Source organism: Amphiprion ocellaris, chromosome 6 (genome assembly GCF_022539595.1).
Source record: "Amphiprion ocellaris isolate individual 3 ecotype Okinawa chromosome 6, ASM2253959v1, whole genome shotgun sequence".
Taxonomy (NCBI): Eukaryota; Metazoa; Chordata; class Actinopteri; family Pomacentridae; genus Amphiprion; species Amphiprion ocellaris.
The window spans coordinates 10,547,311-10,563,226 of NC_072771.1; the positions used below are offsets into that span (position 1 = coordinate 10,547,311).

At 39.3% G+C, this 15,916-nt stretch overlaps 1 protein-coding gene across 2 annotated transcripts; it reads right to left on the minus strand.

The window, feature by feature from the left end:
• Nucleotides 1–499: 499 nt before the first annotated feature.
• isl1a (ISL LIM homeobox 1a) lies at nucleotides 500–6,794 on the minus strand. Of its 2 annotated transcripts, none has more exons than XM_035945897.2 (6): nucleotides 6,586–6,794; nucleotides 5,943–6,132; nucleotides 4,757–5,016; nucleotides 3,377–3,660; nucleotides 2,490–2,657; nucleotides 500–1,305 (listed from the first exon to the last, which is right to left on the minus strand). In XM_035945897.2, exons 1-6 carry the CDS (start codon nucleotides 6,611–6,613, stop codon nucleotides 1,189–1,191), a joined length of 1,047 nt encoding a protein of 348 aa, XP_035801790.1. In that variant the 5' UTR covers nucleotides 6,614–6,794; the 3' UTR covers nucleotides 500–1,188. The 2 variants fall into 2 exon arrangements, with proteins under 2 accessions (XP_035801790.1, XP_023120917.1); XM_023265149.3 differs by having other exon boundaries at nucleotides 3,377–3,663; nucleotides 6,586–6,789.
• Nucleotides 6,795–15,916: the final 9,122 nt, after the last annotated feature.

Consider the following 15,916-nt stretch of genomic DNA (forward strand, 5'->3'; position numbering starts at 1 on the left):
ACCTCTAAATTCAGAACATATTCCCTCTATTTGTTTTTAATATTTCAATATTTTCTATCTGGACTGTGACAAAAAGACTTAAAGTCAGATACAGCTGCAGTCATTTTAACTGACATGAAAAAACGTTTGTATATTTTTGTTCTGGTCCCGGAGCAGTTTCCATTGTGTTGGAGTCGTCTAAAACAATGGGCAATCTCTGTAGTAGAGGAGTGAAGATAGCATACTAGAAGCAAGAAAAGGCCATCGATTCTGAAAAATTCTTGAAACAGATGCAAAACTTTAAATAATCAAATTTCACCGTCAGATTTGATCACTTTTTCCCAAAAATCCTCAGACGTCCTGTTCAGATCGATACATTTTGCAGTGGAGTATGCTCTAAAGCTGGTAGCGAACTTTAAGTGAACTGAGAACAGCATGTCCACCAATACGACACCCAATTAACCAGTCTATCCATCCGGCCACCCCCCCTCCCCCCAGAAAATCCACAGACCAAGCTACATTCTTTTTCTTTCTTTTTACTTCAGTTAAGAAAGTTACACAAAAAGGTGGCAAGTTTGTCGACAATAAATAATAAATATTTTTGTTGCACGGGAATGAACAAAACATTTTCTTCCAGAGCTAACGTATTTTTAACTTATTATTAATTTACACATCTTTGGGAGAGAAAAAAATATTCTTGAACGGACACTAACTCACACAAATGTCCCACGAAGCTTGTGGCAAAATAGAGGTATACCTTGTTGCAAATGCTTTAGTATTTGGGTCATGAAGGAAATCATATGAGATAAAGAAAAGCAGTGCTGTTTCCCTTCAAATGGTCTATTATATGATGAAGTGCATGAATCGAATTTTTAAAAAAAATCATCAGTCGTTGTTTCTTTATTCAAAGTAGAGCGCAGTATTTCGCAAATACAGAATTTAGATTTCTCTCCTACAGAGGTCCCATTTATCGATGGTTGATGTCTTTTCTTTTTGGCAACTGTAAGCAGGCTTGTGACCGGGCAGCAGAGGCCAGGATGACGCATCCGCCCATCTCTTCTGGATAGAAACGAGAAAGGGTGGCTGTGGTAAAATCCCATGATTGTCTTCACAGTGTCAAAATACAACCAGGGGGTTGTTTGGTGCAGTCGGGAGGAATGGGATGAACAGGGCTGTGTGTTCAGTTCAGTCCGTCCATGCGGCGTCTGCTCAGGCCTCGATGGGACTGGATACCATGCTGTTCGGCGTGTCTGGAAGCTGAGACGACATGGACGCTACCTCGCTGCCTGTCGAGTTCGAACCCGGTCCTCCCTCCGAGAAGCTGACCTGCAGGAAACATGAAGCAGCGCTTAGAAAACTCTGGGTACACCACAGGAGAGTTTGTGTCACAATGTCTGCAAACTCACATTCAGTTCTATAGGATGTAGACGGCGACGAAAGGTAACAGATAACAGCGCTGTATTTATTAGTCACTTACAAAACTATTGTTGTCCAGCACTATGAAAGCACCGCTGCACGATACTACTTGTAATTTACATGTCTGACTTTAATAATCCTTCACAGTGAACACCATGGGGTTCCCAGTGTGCGTTAATTTTATTTGTTATTTTCTAGATTAAGAGTAGATATATTTACAGTAATCCAATTTAGTAAAAAGAAAACCGCAAACTAACACAGGCACACGCACACGATATATATATATATATATATATATATATATATATATATATATATATATATATATATATATATATATATATAGTTTGTTTTACAGCTATTGTCAACACAGATTAGTTTTCCAGAAAACTAGGAACGGATGCGTGTCATATTCCAGCTCGTGTCTATGCTATGGTGTAGCTTATTTAGGAGATTCCAGGAGATTGTGCCTGCTGTTTTGCTATAATAAATAAATAAATAAACAAATCACTAAGAATGAAATCTATCTCTAAAGCCGTGTCCCCTTTTTCCACATCAGGCACATTCCTGACTGGACAACTGTTTTTGTTTTTTTTTTCCTCTATTTTTTTCTCGAGAGACCTGGTCTTAAATGACTATTTACCAGAAAACTGGCTAACCCGTCATATTGTCTTTGCAGCTGAATACTAGTTACGAAGCTAATTTTAAAACAACCTGGACCAGAGGTCCCTGCTCCATCAAAATGAGCAATTAGTGTTAATTGTTCATATTCTACTGAAGTAACAAAAAATTAAACAGATTACATCGTGTGCATGTTATTGTTGAAGGCAGCTTACGGATGGAATAAAAAAATAATAATATTAGATATATTATAGAATATAGATAATACTGAAAAATTGCGCAAACATCACATATGTGTATGGTCAAATTGATTTCTGAAATATCTGTTTGACAGATGAAATTTTATTGTGGAGGAACCACGGCGGGTCAGATGTTCAGAATCGAAATTCAGCCTAGAAATGATCTCTTTTTAAACAAATACATACATTTAAATCGTGACGATCTTAATTACTAACGAAGAGAAAACGACGCACCAGTTGCTGAAAGGCCGGCTGGTCAATGTCGCTCTGCAGAGCGAAGTCGCTGAGGACCTTCCAGGGCGGCTGGTAGCTCTGCACCTCCACCGGGTTGGCCTGGATGCCGCCGTCGTGCCTCTCCGGACTGGCAGCCACCATTGGGGTTCCCGTCATTCCTTGGATGTTCTGCAAGAGGAGGATGCGTCGTGGTCAGCACCCACATACTATGGGTGATTATAGATGGCGGTGTGTGTGTGTGTGTGTGTGTGTGTGTGTGTGTGTGTGTGTGTGTGTGTGTGAGTGAGTGAGTGTATACGTGCGCGCGCGCATGCGCGCGCGTGTGTGTGAGTGTAGTGGGGGTGTTGGCGGGAGGGGGTGATCTTAAATGAATCCATCAGTCAATCAGCAGAACAATCAATCAATAAACATGCAAACAGTTAGGACATAGAATACAGATATATCCGTGTCTATGTGAACACTTTGCGCATGTTTAAACTCTGCGTCCTGACTGTCCCGCCGGTTTAAACAGCTTAAGACCTTCACCAGCAGTTACTTTATAGTACAAACTTCCTTCAACAGACATCTTGGGACATTTACATTGCGGCCGTTCGTCACTCCGAGACAAATGTATAACTTGTGACTTAATGAATACAAAGAACTTCACTACTTTGCAAGCCATTGGTCGTGTCGCTTTAATAGAGGCTACCTCAAATTTAGTCAGGGGTTAAACAACTTGATTAATTATGTAAGAGCGGACAGAGTAGCGACATTTAGGGCCTCTCTTTGATCAAAGAATAGCTACAACGCATGCGTTTGGTAGTCTGTTCCGCGCGTTTCAGCATAACGTCAGTGTGAAAGGTGTGACGGCTCTTACTGGAGCTCAGCAGGCTGCTCCGTCCTCTTACCGTCTTGTCGTTGGGCTGCTGCTGTTGCAGCTGCTTCATAAGCAGGCTTCTCTTTTTGTCCTTGCACCGCTTGTTCTGGAACCAAACCCGGATCACTCTCGGGCTGAGGCCGGTCATCTCCACCAGCTGCTCCTTCATGAGGGCATCGGGCCTCGGGTTGGCGTTGTAGCAAGTCCGCAACGTATGCAGTTGTTTCTCATTTAGCACCGTTCGGACCCGGGTGGTCTTCTCCGGCTGTTTGTGAACATGAGGCCGCAGGGCAGGTTGCCGGGCCGAGATTGGTTCTGCTGTTGAGAAAGAGTGAGAAAAGAACCCAGCAAAGGAAACATCAGTCTATCTTCCAGTAGAGTAGGCTACAAGCACAAACAATTCTGAGGAAATAGCTGTGTGAACGGACAAGAGATGTCCACGAGTTTTTAAAAATCCTTTCCAACTATAGCCCTAAAAGCTCCTACAACACACAGTGCTTAACTCTGTCAATGCAAAAGTCTATTCCAATCATCCAGCTGCTACAGAATCCTTTCTGACTTAGTAGTTTAACAATTTGTAGACGTTACTGAAGCTTCTAGATCAGCGCGAGAGCTACAAAATTATTATTCTGCTTAAAATATTCCATTAGCAGCCTGAATTATTTCCGAGTTCTAATGTGGTTTCGGGAGCTCGGGGTCTCACTCCATATTAGATTGAAATGTCGTAGAACGGCGCAGCTCTGACTGACACATTGAATCCAAGGTCATTACGTTAAAAAGCAGCAGGGCAGCAGCTACCCGTTAACCCCTCACCCAGGGCAAACATGCAAAGCACTGCACAGCATTTGACCAAACGCATCCCGGACCCACAGCAACGTTCAGTAATCTTCCTCCAGCAGTGAAAAAACTGCTGTATTACTGACAGCAGTGTCCTGGTCTATCTAACCGCCTGCTGAGCCTGGCCCGACCTGACAATGATCGAAACAAGATGTATCCCAGTATACAAGCAGGATAACCCAACAAGTCAAACATCAAAGCAGGACAGCTCCACTTCCTAGTAGAGTTTATCGGTGACTGAATAACATTTACTTTCAAATATAGTCGAGATCAAACTTGAGCCGTAGCCTATATCACTCTGATATTACGCAGAGCACTGCGCCTGAAACACGGGCCAACGTCAAATACAAAAGCTGCTGTACATGTGAACATCAAATATCGGTGTCTGGTGTGTCACCGCGAAAGTTTAATTTCTGTTTAAGGCTCGTAAGGCCAAAATCCACATACAGAAAACAGGCTATAGAGCTGTGGGAAAAGAAAAAAAGTCACAGCCAGATATGCCATATTCTAATCAAGTGTGCGTTTTCTAGAGAGACGGTCCTAATAGCTTGACTCCCACTCCCCGGGAATTTACCTGCCATCTGGAGCGGTCTGGCGGGGTGCAGCGGGCTGAGCGGGTCTCCGGGGCCCAGGCTGGCCCGTTCCACCACATCATGATCGGCTCGGCAGAAGAGCCCATCTTCCCGCAGAGCGAACTCGTCGCCCGGGATGAGCTGCCGGCTGCAGGCCACGCATCGGAAACACTCGATGTGGTAGACCTTGGAACGGGCTCGCATCACAAAGTCGTTCTTGCTGAAACCGATGTTGCATTTAGCACATTTAATCCCGTATAACCTGCGGGACGTCCGCGTGCACACACACACACACACACACGAACACGCACACACACGAACACACACACACACGCACACACACCACACACACACACACACACACACACACACCACAGACACGCAGCTTGATCAGTTTGATTGTAGGCTGCACAGTCTGTAACCATAATTACACAGTGCACCAAAAATAACACAATCGAATAATAATAATAATAATAATAATAATAATAATAATAATAATAATAATAATAATAATAATAATAATAATAACAATAATAATAATAATAATAATAATAATAATAATAATTGTGGCCATTATTTTCATTTTAAAAATCGTCAATTCTCAATTATTAATATTTTTGTTTTTCGCACACCTCGTTTTCCCACATAATACTTTTATCCGTTTGTTAAATAATTTAGAACAACTTTAAGAGGGAATTCTGTCATTCGACTACAACTTAAGGGCTGCTTAATTTGCAATCTAATGAATGTACACACGCTGTAAAAATTCCAAATTAGTGAGCCATTTACTGGCTAAATCGTTAAAATAGCTCAGTATCAGGGTGTCTTTATGATTTTCTATATGTCATTCAGTTCCAAAGTAGCCTACCATGCTGCAGTTTGATCACAATCATTGTGTATGGCTAACATGTCTTTTGTGACTTATTTTTTTCCAAAACGCATCACGTTTAAACAAGACAATGAAATATTGGCACTGCTCTGTATACAAGTTGTTGAGCCGAAAGATGGCTGTTATCCTAATATTTAAAATCGCGCTAATCCAGTGAAAAGGGACTCCGAGGAATATAAATTTGCCCGAAAATTTCAATCTGATATTTTAAAATATTAAAACAAAAGAATAATTCCAACTGCCGTGCAACTCCAGCTTTCGACGTGTGCAGGGCTGTCCCGTGTCTCCGGCCGTCCTACCTGATGTAGTCCCGTTTACAGTAAGTCTTTCCGTCCCTCACGAAGCACGTGCAGGACTCGTCCAGGTACTGGCTGCATTCGGCACATTTGAGACAGGCGGCGTGCCATTCCAGGTCAGGGGAGACCCGCAAGATGTACTGGTCGTGGATCTGGTTCCCGCAACCCACGCATAGAGAGACAAGCCGCTTCTCTGGAAGACCAGCATGAGCAGGACACATCATACACTGTTCTTTCACACCGGGATGCTAACAAAAGTTATTATTATTATTATTATTATTATTATTATTATTATTATTATTATTATTATTATTATTATTATTATTATTATTGTAGTTGTTGTTAATATTATTCCTTGTAGCAAAATTAGTCCTATTATCAGTCTTGTTTTTAATGGCCTTAATAAAAATATCTGCAGTACTGACACTTATTTTAAACGTCTTTCTTTCTCTTTCTTTCTTTCTTTCTTTCTTTCTTTCTTTCTTTCTTTCTTTCTTTCTTTCTTTCTTTCTTTCTTGTGACAACAGTGGGTCATAGGCCATAACATATGTTCTGACTGCTGGCATCGCAACACAACTAAGTCAGTTGTCAAGTTGTGACAAATTTAGTTCCAGAATCGCATCCTAACACCGAAGAAGTGTCTTACTTTTCGGCGGATCTCCCATGTCTCCCATGTCCACAAAGTAAGGCGACGTTAGGTCCACTGTCACAGCGGGCTGCTGTTTCTGGAAGCCTGGATGTGTCCTCCGCTGCCGTGCTGCCGGGCCAGGGGCTGTGCTGTCCGGCTTGGAGAGGGAGTGTGTGTGTGTGTGTGTGTGTGTGTGTGCGTTAGTCGCTGGTGTGTGTGGAGCTCTGATCCTGACAAGCGGCGGGGCTGACGTAGGACATCAGCACGTCATCTGCATGAGCAGCTGATTGGCTGTGCAGACCTGGGCAGCGCTAACCACACACACACTGGCACACTTGCTGCTGCATATCTTTTGTTTTCCAGCTTGGCTTTGCTCTTTTCTGACCCGATATTTTGTCTCTCTCTCTTTTTTTTTTTTTTTGCTCTGATATTGGTGCTGAGCGAGTTATTCTTCAGGAAATAATTGCTTTATTATTTCTATAAAGAAAACACACACTTTAAAAAAAACTTTTTTTTGTTGAACACATAATAGGCCATACAGGAAAACAAATCTCCAACACATAACGTTTGAAATAGTCGCGCATCAGACAGATTCATGTTTAACTCGATTTACAGTCCATGGCTAAACAGAAACAATATTACACCTCGTTGTAACGGTCGGATACAACATATTAAGAACGTGGCGTTGTGCCTGTCTATAGACTCGCACTAATACTGTCAAAACGGTTTAAAAATTCTGAGATTTTTTTTTTTTAAGTTTGTATCTTCACCAAAGTAACTTAACTTGAAACTCACTACACACCTTTGCTGTAAGCTCAGCGACTACGCAATTTTAAGAATGTATGTGAACGCCAGACCTGGAGTATGTGGGGGAACTAGGCTGTCTTACGACCTAAAGGAGCGTCCAATGCTGAAACCACATGAAAAACATGGCCAAAACATGGACGTGCGTTGTTTTTCAACATAAAGCAGCTGATGAGCGAGCCCTAAATCAGAGCGGTGACAGGCCAGGACCAGCAGGAGCAGCACTGACATACACCAACACGCCCTCTTGTGTTTGTAGGTTAGGCTGAGCTACAAACACACATCAGGAGGAGATAGAGGACACAGGACTGCACAAGTACTTTTCAAAAACTCTTTCATGGAAATGGATGCGCCGCATGGGAAAAAAAAGAATGATAGATAGACGTCGTCGACGTGTTTTTGGAGAGAAAGTCAAGAGCTGTTTTTATTTGAATTTTTTTTCTTATAAAACACTGTTTTCAGATTTTCCTGTTTGTTCAAACGGTCCAGCCCCTAAAATGCAGCTCACCATTAAAATGAAACACAATGACTGATCACTGGAGAATTTTGAGTAGCAGTCCACTGAAGTCTCTCTGAGTAACAGGACAGGGCCTCATGATGTATCATAGAACATAGAATTTAATTTTAAAAAAAAAAAAAAAACCTTTGCAGGCCCTGAAGCAAAGGAACAGATTGAGAGTATAAAACCATAAGTGTAGACACTGGAGCAGGACAGGACCTTGAAACAAACTCAGGTCCAGCTGAATAGCACAGTATATTTTGATTTCACTTCAGTTTTCATTTATCAAAACCATGTCAGCACCACAATATTTTTCAGTGAATAATCAGATTTTCAGTATTTCAAAGAGCTACTGCATATTCATACAGAATGATTCTGGATATTATTTTATGCTGGTGCAAACTTTCACTGTCAGAGCATAAGGAACTGCACTGTTTCTGGTAAGACTGAAAATATGAGCAAGGTCCAGGTGCTGGATGGACGTGTAAAATATAATTCAGTGTTTCCTGTCACAATACAAATTAATTAATTTACTTCATTGATACATTTATTGTGATTGTCATCCTTCTGTCATTAAATCATATTTGTACAAATTTTGTAGGAAAAAAAACATGAAATGGTTTTTGTAGCATTGTCTAATGACGTATGACAGAAGCCATGGTCATTGACACAGGACACCTATATGACCTCCTCGAGCTGTGTTTGTCGTGGTCATGTGTGTTTTTTGGAAGGGACAAAACATCTATTTGGTTAACTGGATTTGGTCATACAGTACTATAACATCTAGATTCCAATTACAATTAATCATAATTTAGTTATTGGCATTATTGTTGCTACTACTACAATTATTATTATATTATTTTTATTGTTATTATTATTGTTATTATTACAGTGATACTTAGAAATAGCTTAAGTGTTCTCTTGATTGTCTTAAAGTCTGCATCAAAGTGAACTAATATGAATATCTCATTAATGCTGATTGAAATTAACTTCTTTATACTTCTGTATCAGTGTAATCTGTATAATAATTATCTGTAACTATGTACAGAGTAGTTGTTGACTTGAGTCCGGCATTCTGTTATTTTCCCTACTTTCAATAATCTGCATAGACTGCCTGACATGCTGGTAGTAGATCCAAGCAGACTAGATCATAATAGCATAGAATACAATTTCACCTGTAAAATTATTTGTAAAGTTTCATTTTACAGGTGAAAACATATGTACATGTGATCTTTTAAGTAGAAGCAGAATCAAATAGATTCTTTTTGAGTACAGTACAAGTAAGAAGGAAAATATCGATGATGTATGTCTGGTCTCTGTGTCTGAATGATTCTTTTAAAGTCCATAGGAAACGACCCGGGGAGAGTGTCAAAATGATGCTTTTTTTACCCCAGTAATTAAAAACTAAAGGTGAATGGACATTTGCTTTTAACACCCCAAAGCTGTGCAACAACCTGCTTGTAACCCTTCTCTGTTTCAATACAACAATGTCACCCTCACAAAGCCAGCTCCATGAAGAAATGTTTTTCCACTTTTGTATAGAAGAAACTGACTTGTCTGCATAGAGACCTTAGCTGAAGATGGACCTTAGTAGTGCTGCTTTGCTAAATGAATAATTCAGCTGTTGCATACAGGTGGAATGTCCACAGTATTATATTATTATTATTATTATTGTTATTATTATTGTCTCTCTCTCTCCCTCTCTCTCTCTCTCTCTCTCTCTCTCTCTCTCTATATATATATATATATATATATATATATATATATATATATATATATATATTGGTGGTGGACTCGATTAAAAAATTAATCTAATTAATTACAGGCTTTGTAATTAATTAATTGCAATAATTGCAGTTTTGTCAAATATCAATATTTGACACAATAAGTGAAGTTTTTCAATTCAGATAAAACTGTGGTTGACAGTTGAATCAATGAATAGACATATACGTGTTTATAATTTAAAATTTATTTTAAAAAAGGAAAATGGGACACAGAAAAAAGTGATTTTGATGACTTAAAGCCTGCATTCAGCTGTTTTTTCCACTGTATGGCACATAAAATCAGCATAAGTAGTTCAAGGAGCTTCAGAAAGTTGAAAATCCAGAGATTCATTCTGTTTTCATCTTTTCTGGGTCTGAGAAATGGTGTAATTTTGATGGTTCTTTTTATAGGAATAACAATTTTTATTTGTGTATTTTTTTATTAACAAAAATTTTATAATTAAGTTATAAAGAGAGTTAAAAGAGATATTTTTGTTGTTTAGGTTATTCCTCTGACGAGGAGGCAGAGCCTCGACAGAGTAAAAACTTAAACCACAAAAATGTTTCATTTCTATTTATCTGCATTTTTCATGTCTGCTACATTCACAGATTACTGCAAATCTAAGTGCAATTATAGCGCTTTTATTCAACATTTTAAGACTTTCTGTGAACTCAAGCACTGTCTAGCAAAGTGGTCTATTATGGGATGGCTACACTGTTAGCCGTTAGCATTGACTCGTAGCTAACGTTAGCTCTGGTGCTAACAGCAACATGTTTTACATTGAGGTGATACCGTCGGATTGAAGTGACGCAGTGATCAGAAAACTCTTTGTTGTACAATTTGCACACAACCAGGCTTTTATCCAAGCTGCCATTGGGAAGATTTTTAAAACAAAACCTTCTGCCCAACAAGCTCAATCTGATCTTCCTCCACTGTTCACACAGTGCCTGACTTCACTCAGTGCTTCCTGTTCTTCTTCTTCATGGCTACAAACAGACTTTAGGTTCATTACCGCCACCTACTGGGCTGGAGTGTTCATCAGAGTTACCGGTGTGCCAGAAATGAGGGAACTGAGGAGGGTGCAATTAATCACGTTATTGTTGTTAACGCGTTATTGTCGCTGTAAGTAATTAATCGAAATTAACGCGTTAACGTCATAGCCCTAATATATATATATATACATACATACATACATACATACATGCATACATACATACATACATATATACATACATGTATATATATTAGGGCTGGGACTACGCGTTAATTTTGATTAATTAATTACAGAGGAAATAACACGTTAAATAAATTACAGCAATTGGTCATACAGTACTATAACGCAGTTCCCTAATTTGTGGAACACCGGTAACACTGATGAATAATCCAGCCCAGTAAGTGGCAGTAATGAACCTAAAGTCTGTCTGCAGCATATGGTCTGCGGTCTGCAGCAGTGAAGATAAGGAGGTTTCGTGAACAGGGAAGGAAGTCAAAACCACATTGTGCTTGTTGGCAGGAAAGTTTTCTTTGAAAAATTTTCCCGATGTCAGCTTGGATAAAAGCGTGGTTGTGTGCAAATTGTGCCATAATGAGTTTTCTGATCACCACAGCACTTCAAGCCGACGGTATCGTCTCAATGCAAAACATGTTGCTGTTAGCACTAGAGCTAACGTTAGCTACGACAGTCCTGCTAACGGCAAACGATGTAGCCATCCCATAATAGAGCACTATACAAGACACTGAAAGTGTATTTTACGACAAAAACTCGTAAAATGTTGAATCGCTGTAATTGCATTTTGAGTTTGCAGTAATCTGTGAATATAGCAGACAGATGAAAAATCCAGATAAATAGAAATGAAACAAACATTATTGTGGTGTAAGTTATTACACTGCCAAAGAGGCGGAGCCTCGGCAGAGTAATTAGTTAACCCACAAAAATGTCTGTTTTTTAATAACTTAATTATAAACTTTTAGTTTATGAAAAAATAGTTTTGTTTATAAATAAAAAAAATATATTCACAAAGAAAGAACCATCAAAATGACACCATTTATCAGACCCAGAAACTATGAAAACAGAATGAATCTGTGGCTTTTCAACTTGATTCAACTGTCAACCAAAATTTATTTGAATTGAAAATAATTACTTATTGTGTCAAATATTGCTAATTGAAAATGCGATTAATTGTGATTAATTACAAAACCTGTAATTAATTAGATAATTTTTTTAATCGCATCCCACCACTACAAAATATATATAATAAATTTGTCGTAGCTATGCAGCAACTTGTGTATTTTTGATGAGATGTTGGTAATAATTTGTGAGAGGCTGATCAGCCAGCTACAATATTAAAACTGCCGTGTTGTAAAAGCAGCTCTGATCTGCCGTGGCATGGCACCCCTGGAATTGCCTTGGGGTGTCTGGCACCAGGACACTGGCAGCAGATCCTTTTTGCCCAGTGTGTTGTAGGGTGTGGCCTCCATGAACCAGACTTCCTCCCATGGACTCTTGATTGGATTTGGGAGCTGGGTGAAGTCCTTCAGCTCTTTGTCCTGTTCCTCAAATCCTCCTCAAGGACTTTTTGCCATGTGGCAGAGTATGTTGTTGCTGGGAAAGACTACACGCTGCTACTGTCAAGGACTGCTTTTGCCATGAGAGTGTGTGCTTGATCTGCAACATTGTTTAGCTGGGTGGTATGTGTCAAAGTAGCATCCACATGTTACATGTTAGTCCCAAGGCTAATGCAGAACCAAATGAGAGCATGATTCCTCTAAGTACTGGACAAACCATATAGGTGCCAACAGGAAAAATCTCTTGTGTGTAGATGTAAATGTTCATTCAGGTTCGATGTGCGGGACTTCAAGTATATTACTGATACTGTATATCACTCAAGTATATTACAGATATTGTGTATTATTCAAGTATATTACTGATATTGTATATTATTCAAATATATTAACGATATTGTATATCATTCAAGTATGTTATTGATATTATTCAAGTATATTATTGCCTAGTGAGATGAGAAAGTGTCACAGGAACATCATTTATGCAAATTTGTGAAATGGCACCGATAGCTTGGTAATCAAGTCGATACCACCAACTTGTAGGAATGTAACTGACTGAACTGAGCAACAGGACCATACACCATACACTCATATGCAATAGGAAGTGAGAAGTTTTCATTTATAACTTTGATTTCACACAGTCTCATATAAAAATTGCTACAAGTTTATTTTAATCTTACACTGAAGAAGCATCTAGTGGTCATTTGAAAGTAATGGAAAACATCCAAAATGTTCATGCAAAATAAGCATGATTTGTATTAAAAAGGCAAAACACATATATCCCTGAAATGGTCTTTTGAATTCATTCTGACAAAATGATCTTCAGTATCCTCACAAATTATGTGAATAAATTATGAAAAATGCAATATTTATTTTTTCTTGCATTACCATATTTCGTACATGCAGACTTCATTGTCATCCCTTTCATACACATAAGCAGTGCTGTCATTTTCATGTTAATTTGGCCTTCCTTAATATGATCCCAGATTTCCATAATTGCATCTAATTTTTATTATATTGCAGCAATAATGGACTGACCTTGACCTGAGTGACCTCTTACTCTGTGCTCCTCCCTCCTCAGCTTCTCTCAGAAACTCTGAATGATGTTTGTCAAGTCCTTCACCTTCATTTCAGCCCTGACCAGAAAATTACAGCAGACACTCATGGATGTAAGCCATGGCTGTTGTCTGTCCTGTCCAGTTCTAGGGAGGGGAGCTGCTTCCCCTGGGTGCCCCCTTTTGCCCCACAGACCATATGGTACAGCCTGGCCCCTCTAGATGTGTGAGCTGGTCCATGGACCACCTGAGGCAGCAGGAGCTCTCATAATCACTGGAGACAAGAGCCACTTGACACCAGGCTGACAGATGGTGCTCCAGCACTGCTGCCCTGGACTGCTGCTACAATGTGTGTGTGTGTGTGTGTGTGTGTGTGTGTGTGTGTGTGTGTGTGTGTGTGTGTGTGTGTGTGTGTGTGTGTGTGTGTGTGTGTGTGTGTTCAGATTCAGAGGCACAATAAGGGAGATGATGTGTCAGGGGTGGTTAAACATGATGGTGGCAGTCCGTCGTCTTTTGTCTCTAGGGCAGCCGTAGCCCCAGGCCATGACTACAGGCAGATTTCATCACATATAAGGAGTAGAGCCTAAATGACAGATGAGCTTAGCACTGCTGTGTTCCAACTAAGTCTTAATCTAACCTGTCCTGTTTTTGATCAAACTCATAAATTGTTTTGTAGTTTTAAATATAGTATTTACTTTAAAAAAAAAAGTGAAACAAAATCAAACAAGAACACATTTTTTTTCTCAATTTTTTGACTGCCAACTATGCTATAGCCCCTAACTTCACTGAAAACAATCTTTTAGATTTGACAATTTCATAGGATTAAATTACGGTTTGGTCATGTTTTTTGTTTAGCCTCAAATCTCACAGAGCACATTTGCATGGTGCTGCCAGAACAGAAATTGTTGTTGAACTAGTTGGACTTTATGTTGACTTTTCCATCTTACTACCAGAAAAACAATGTTGATACTGAGCAATTTTGAAAAAAATTATCTTTGAGAGAATTCAAGATTGTGGCAACAGTTGGTAAACAGCTGAGCATTTATTGCGCTTCTGTGACAGCTAACGCTAATCTCCTGTGTTAAAATCAGACATCCTGCATGTTTACCCTCCATCCTGCTTGTTTCACCAACAATAACACTATACTCTCTTCAATGGTGCTGGATGGAAGCATTGCAAACTGTGGGATGCAGAATCCTTAAATGTGGAGAGAGAAATGAGACATAGAGATTAAGGCCACAGCTTTCCCATTCTCAACATAAAACACTTTGCTTAGAAGCTGTGATTCTATTTGATATCACAGACAAAACTAAATGGCACATAAGCTTCAACTTCCCGGTCTTACTACAGGTAAGATATTGTTGCCAAAAGGCACACATAAAATCTTCATACAAAAATGCCCCAGTTGGCCCTAACAGTACACAGAGCTGTCTTGCAATGAAGCTCACTGTGCTACCCAGTGTAGACCTCTGCAGAATAGATGCAACAGTTTCTAGTAAATATATATTTTTCAACCCATGAAAAGTGCTGAAACAAAAGTAAGAAAATGTTCGACCCTGTTTCCTATAAATAAATTTGCAGTCTCCACACTGACCTCATGACTTTCTGACCCTCTGACCTTTTGGCAAAGTCATCCAGGTTGCCTTAGCTGGGGCATGTTTCATCATGTGTACATGTTATTACAGGTCAATACCAAGTAAGAATGGGATTGAAATCTCATGTGTCCCTTCATTGCTTTTCCCATAAATAAACTTAATACCAAGCGATTCAAAGATGTTCAACTTTAGTAAATTGGAGGGCTTAAATTTGCTCTAGCTTTCATAGACTGATGATGTGTCAGTGGTGCTTTCCTTACTTTCCTATACTGATATAGGTTTGAGCTTCATGTGAGCAGCAACAGGAATAAAACCCAGAAATATTTACTGATGATAATTGATGAAGTATACAGATAAACTGCTGTTCAGGGTCATGTAATTAGACAATTCTTAATGCATTTCCATCCAGTAAGGGACAATCACATGCCAGAGGTTGTGTGGAAGAACCTGATTCTCCATTTCTGTGAAGCAGGTACATAAATACATTGCACAGCAGCATGAATACTGTACACAGCAATGCAATCTGATATCTCCTTTTACCAAAAACTGCAAGTTATGAAAAGTTAGCAAATGTGTTGACCAAAAATTAATTCACCAAATATGATAATATTAGATAGCTTTTGACTATCTCTTGCTATAAGGGGAATCAGATCAACTGCATACATGAATGCCTCTCAAAGAATGAGAAGAGACACATTTTGAACATCATCAATATTTCTCATACTTGATTGTTTAATGTTTGTTGATACTTGATTAAACTTGACAAGTGACATTTGAGAATTTAGACTACATTTGACTCTCCAGTACTGGCACAACGCTCAAACAAAAGGTGGAGAGAAGTCTCACTATGTGTGGCTATTATTTAACTAATGTTGTGGGTTTCTTTTCTGTTTTGTCTCTCCGTGAATGCCCTACCCTACTAATGTTGACTCTTGTTTCCCCCTGACACCAGTCACATTCCAGTTTTGACAGATGGGCTTTATAAAACTGATGTTGTCTGCATTTTATTTATATATAAATGGAATCAGTCAACCAGCTGTTGATGATTAATACATGTATATTACTACACA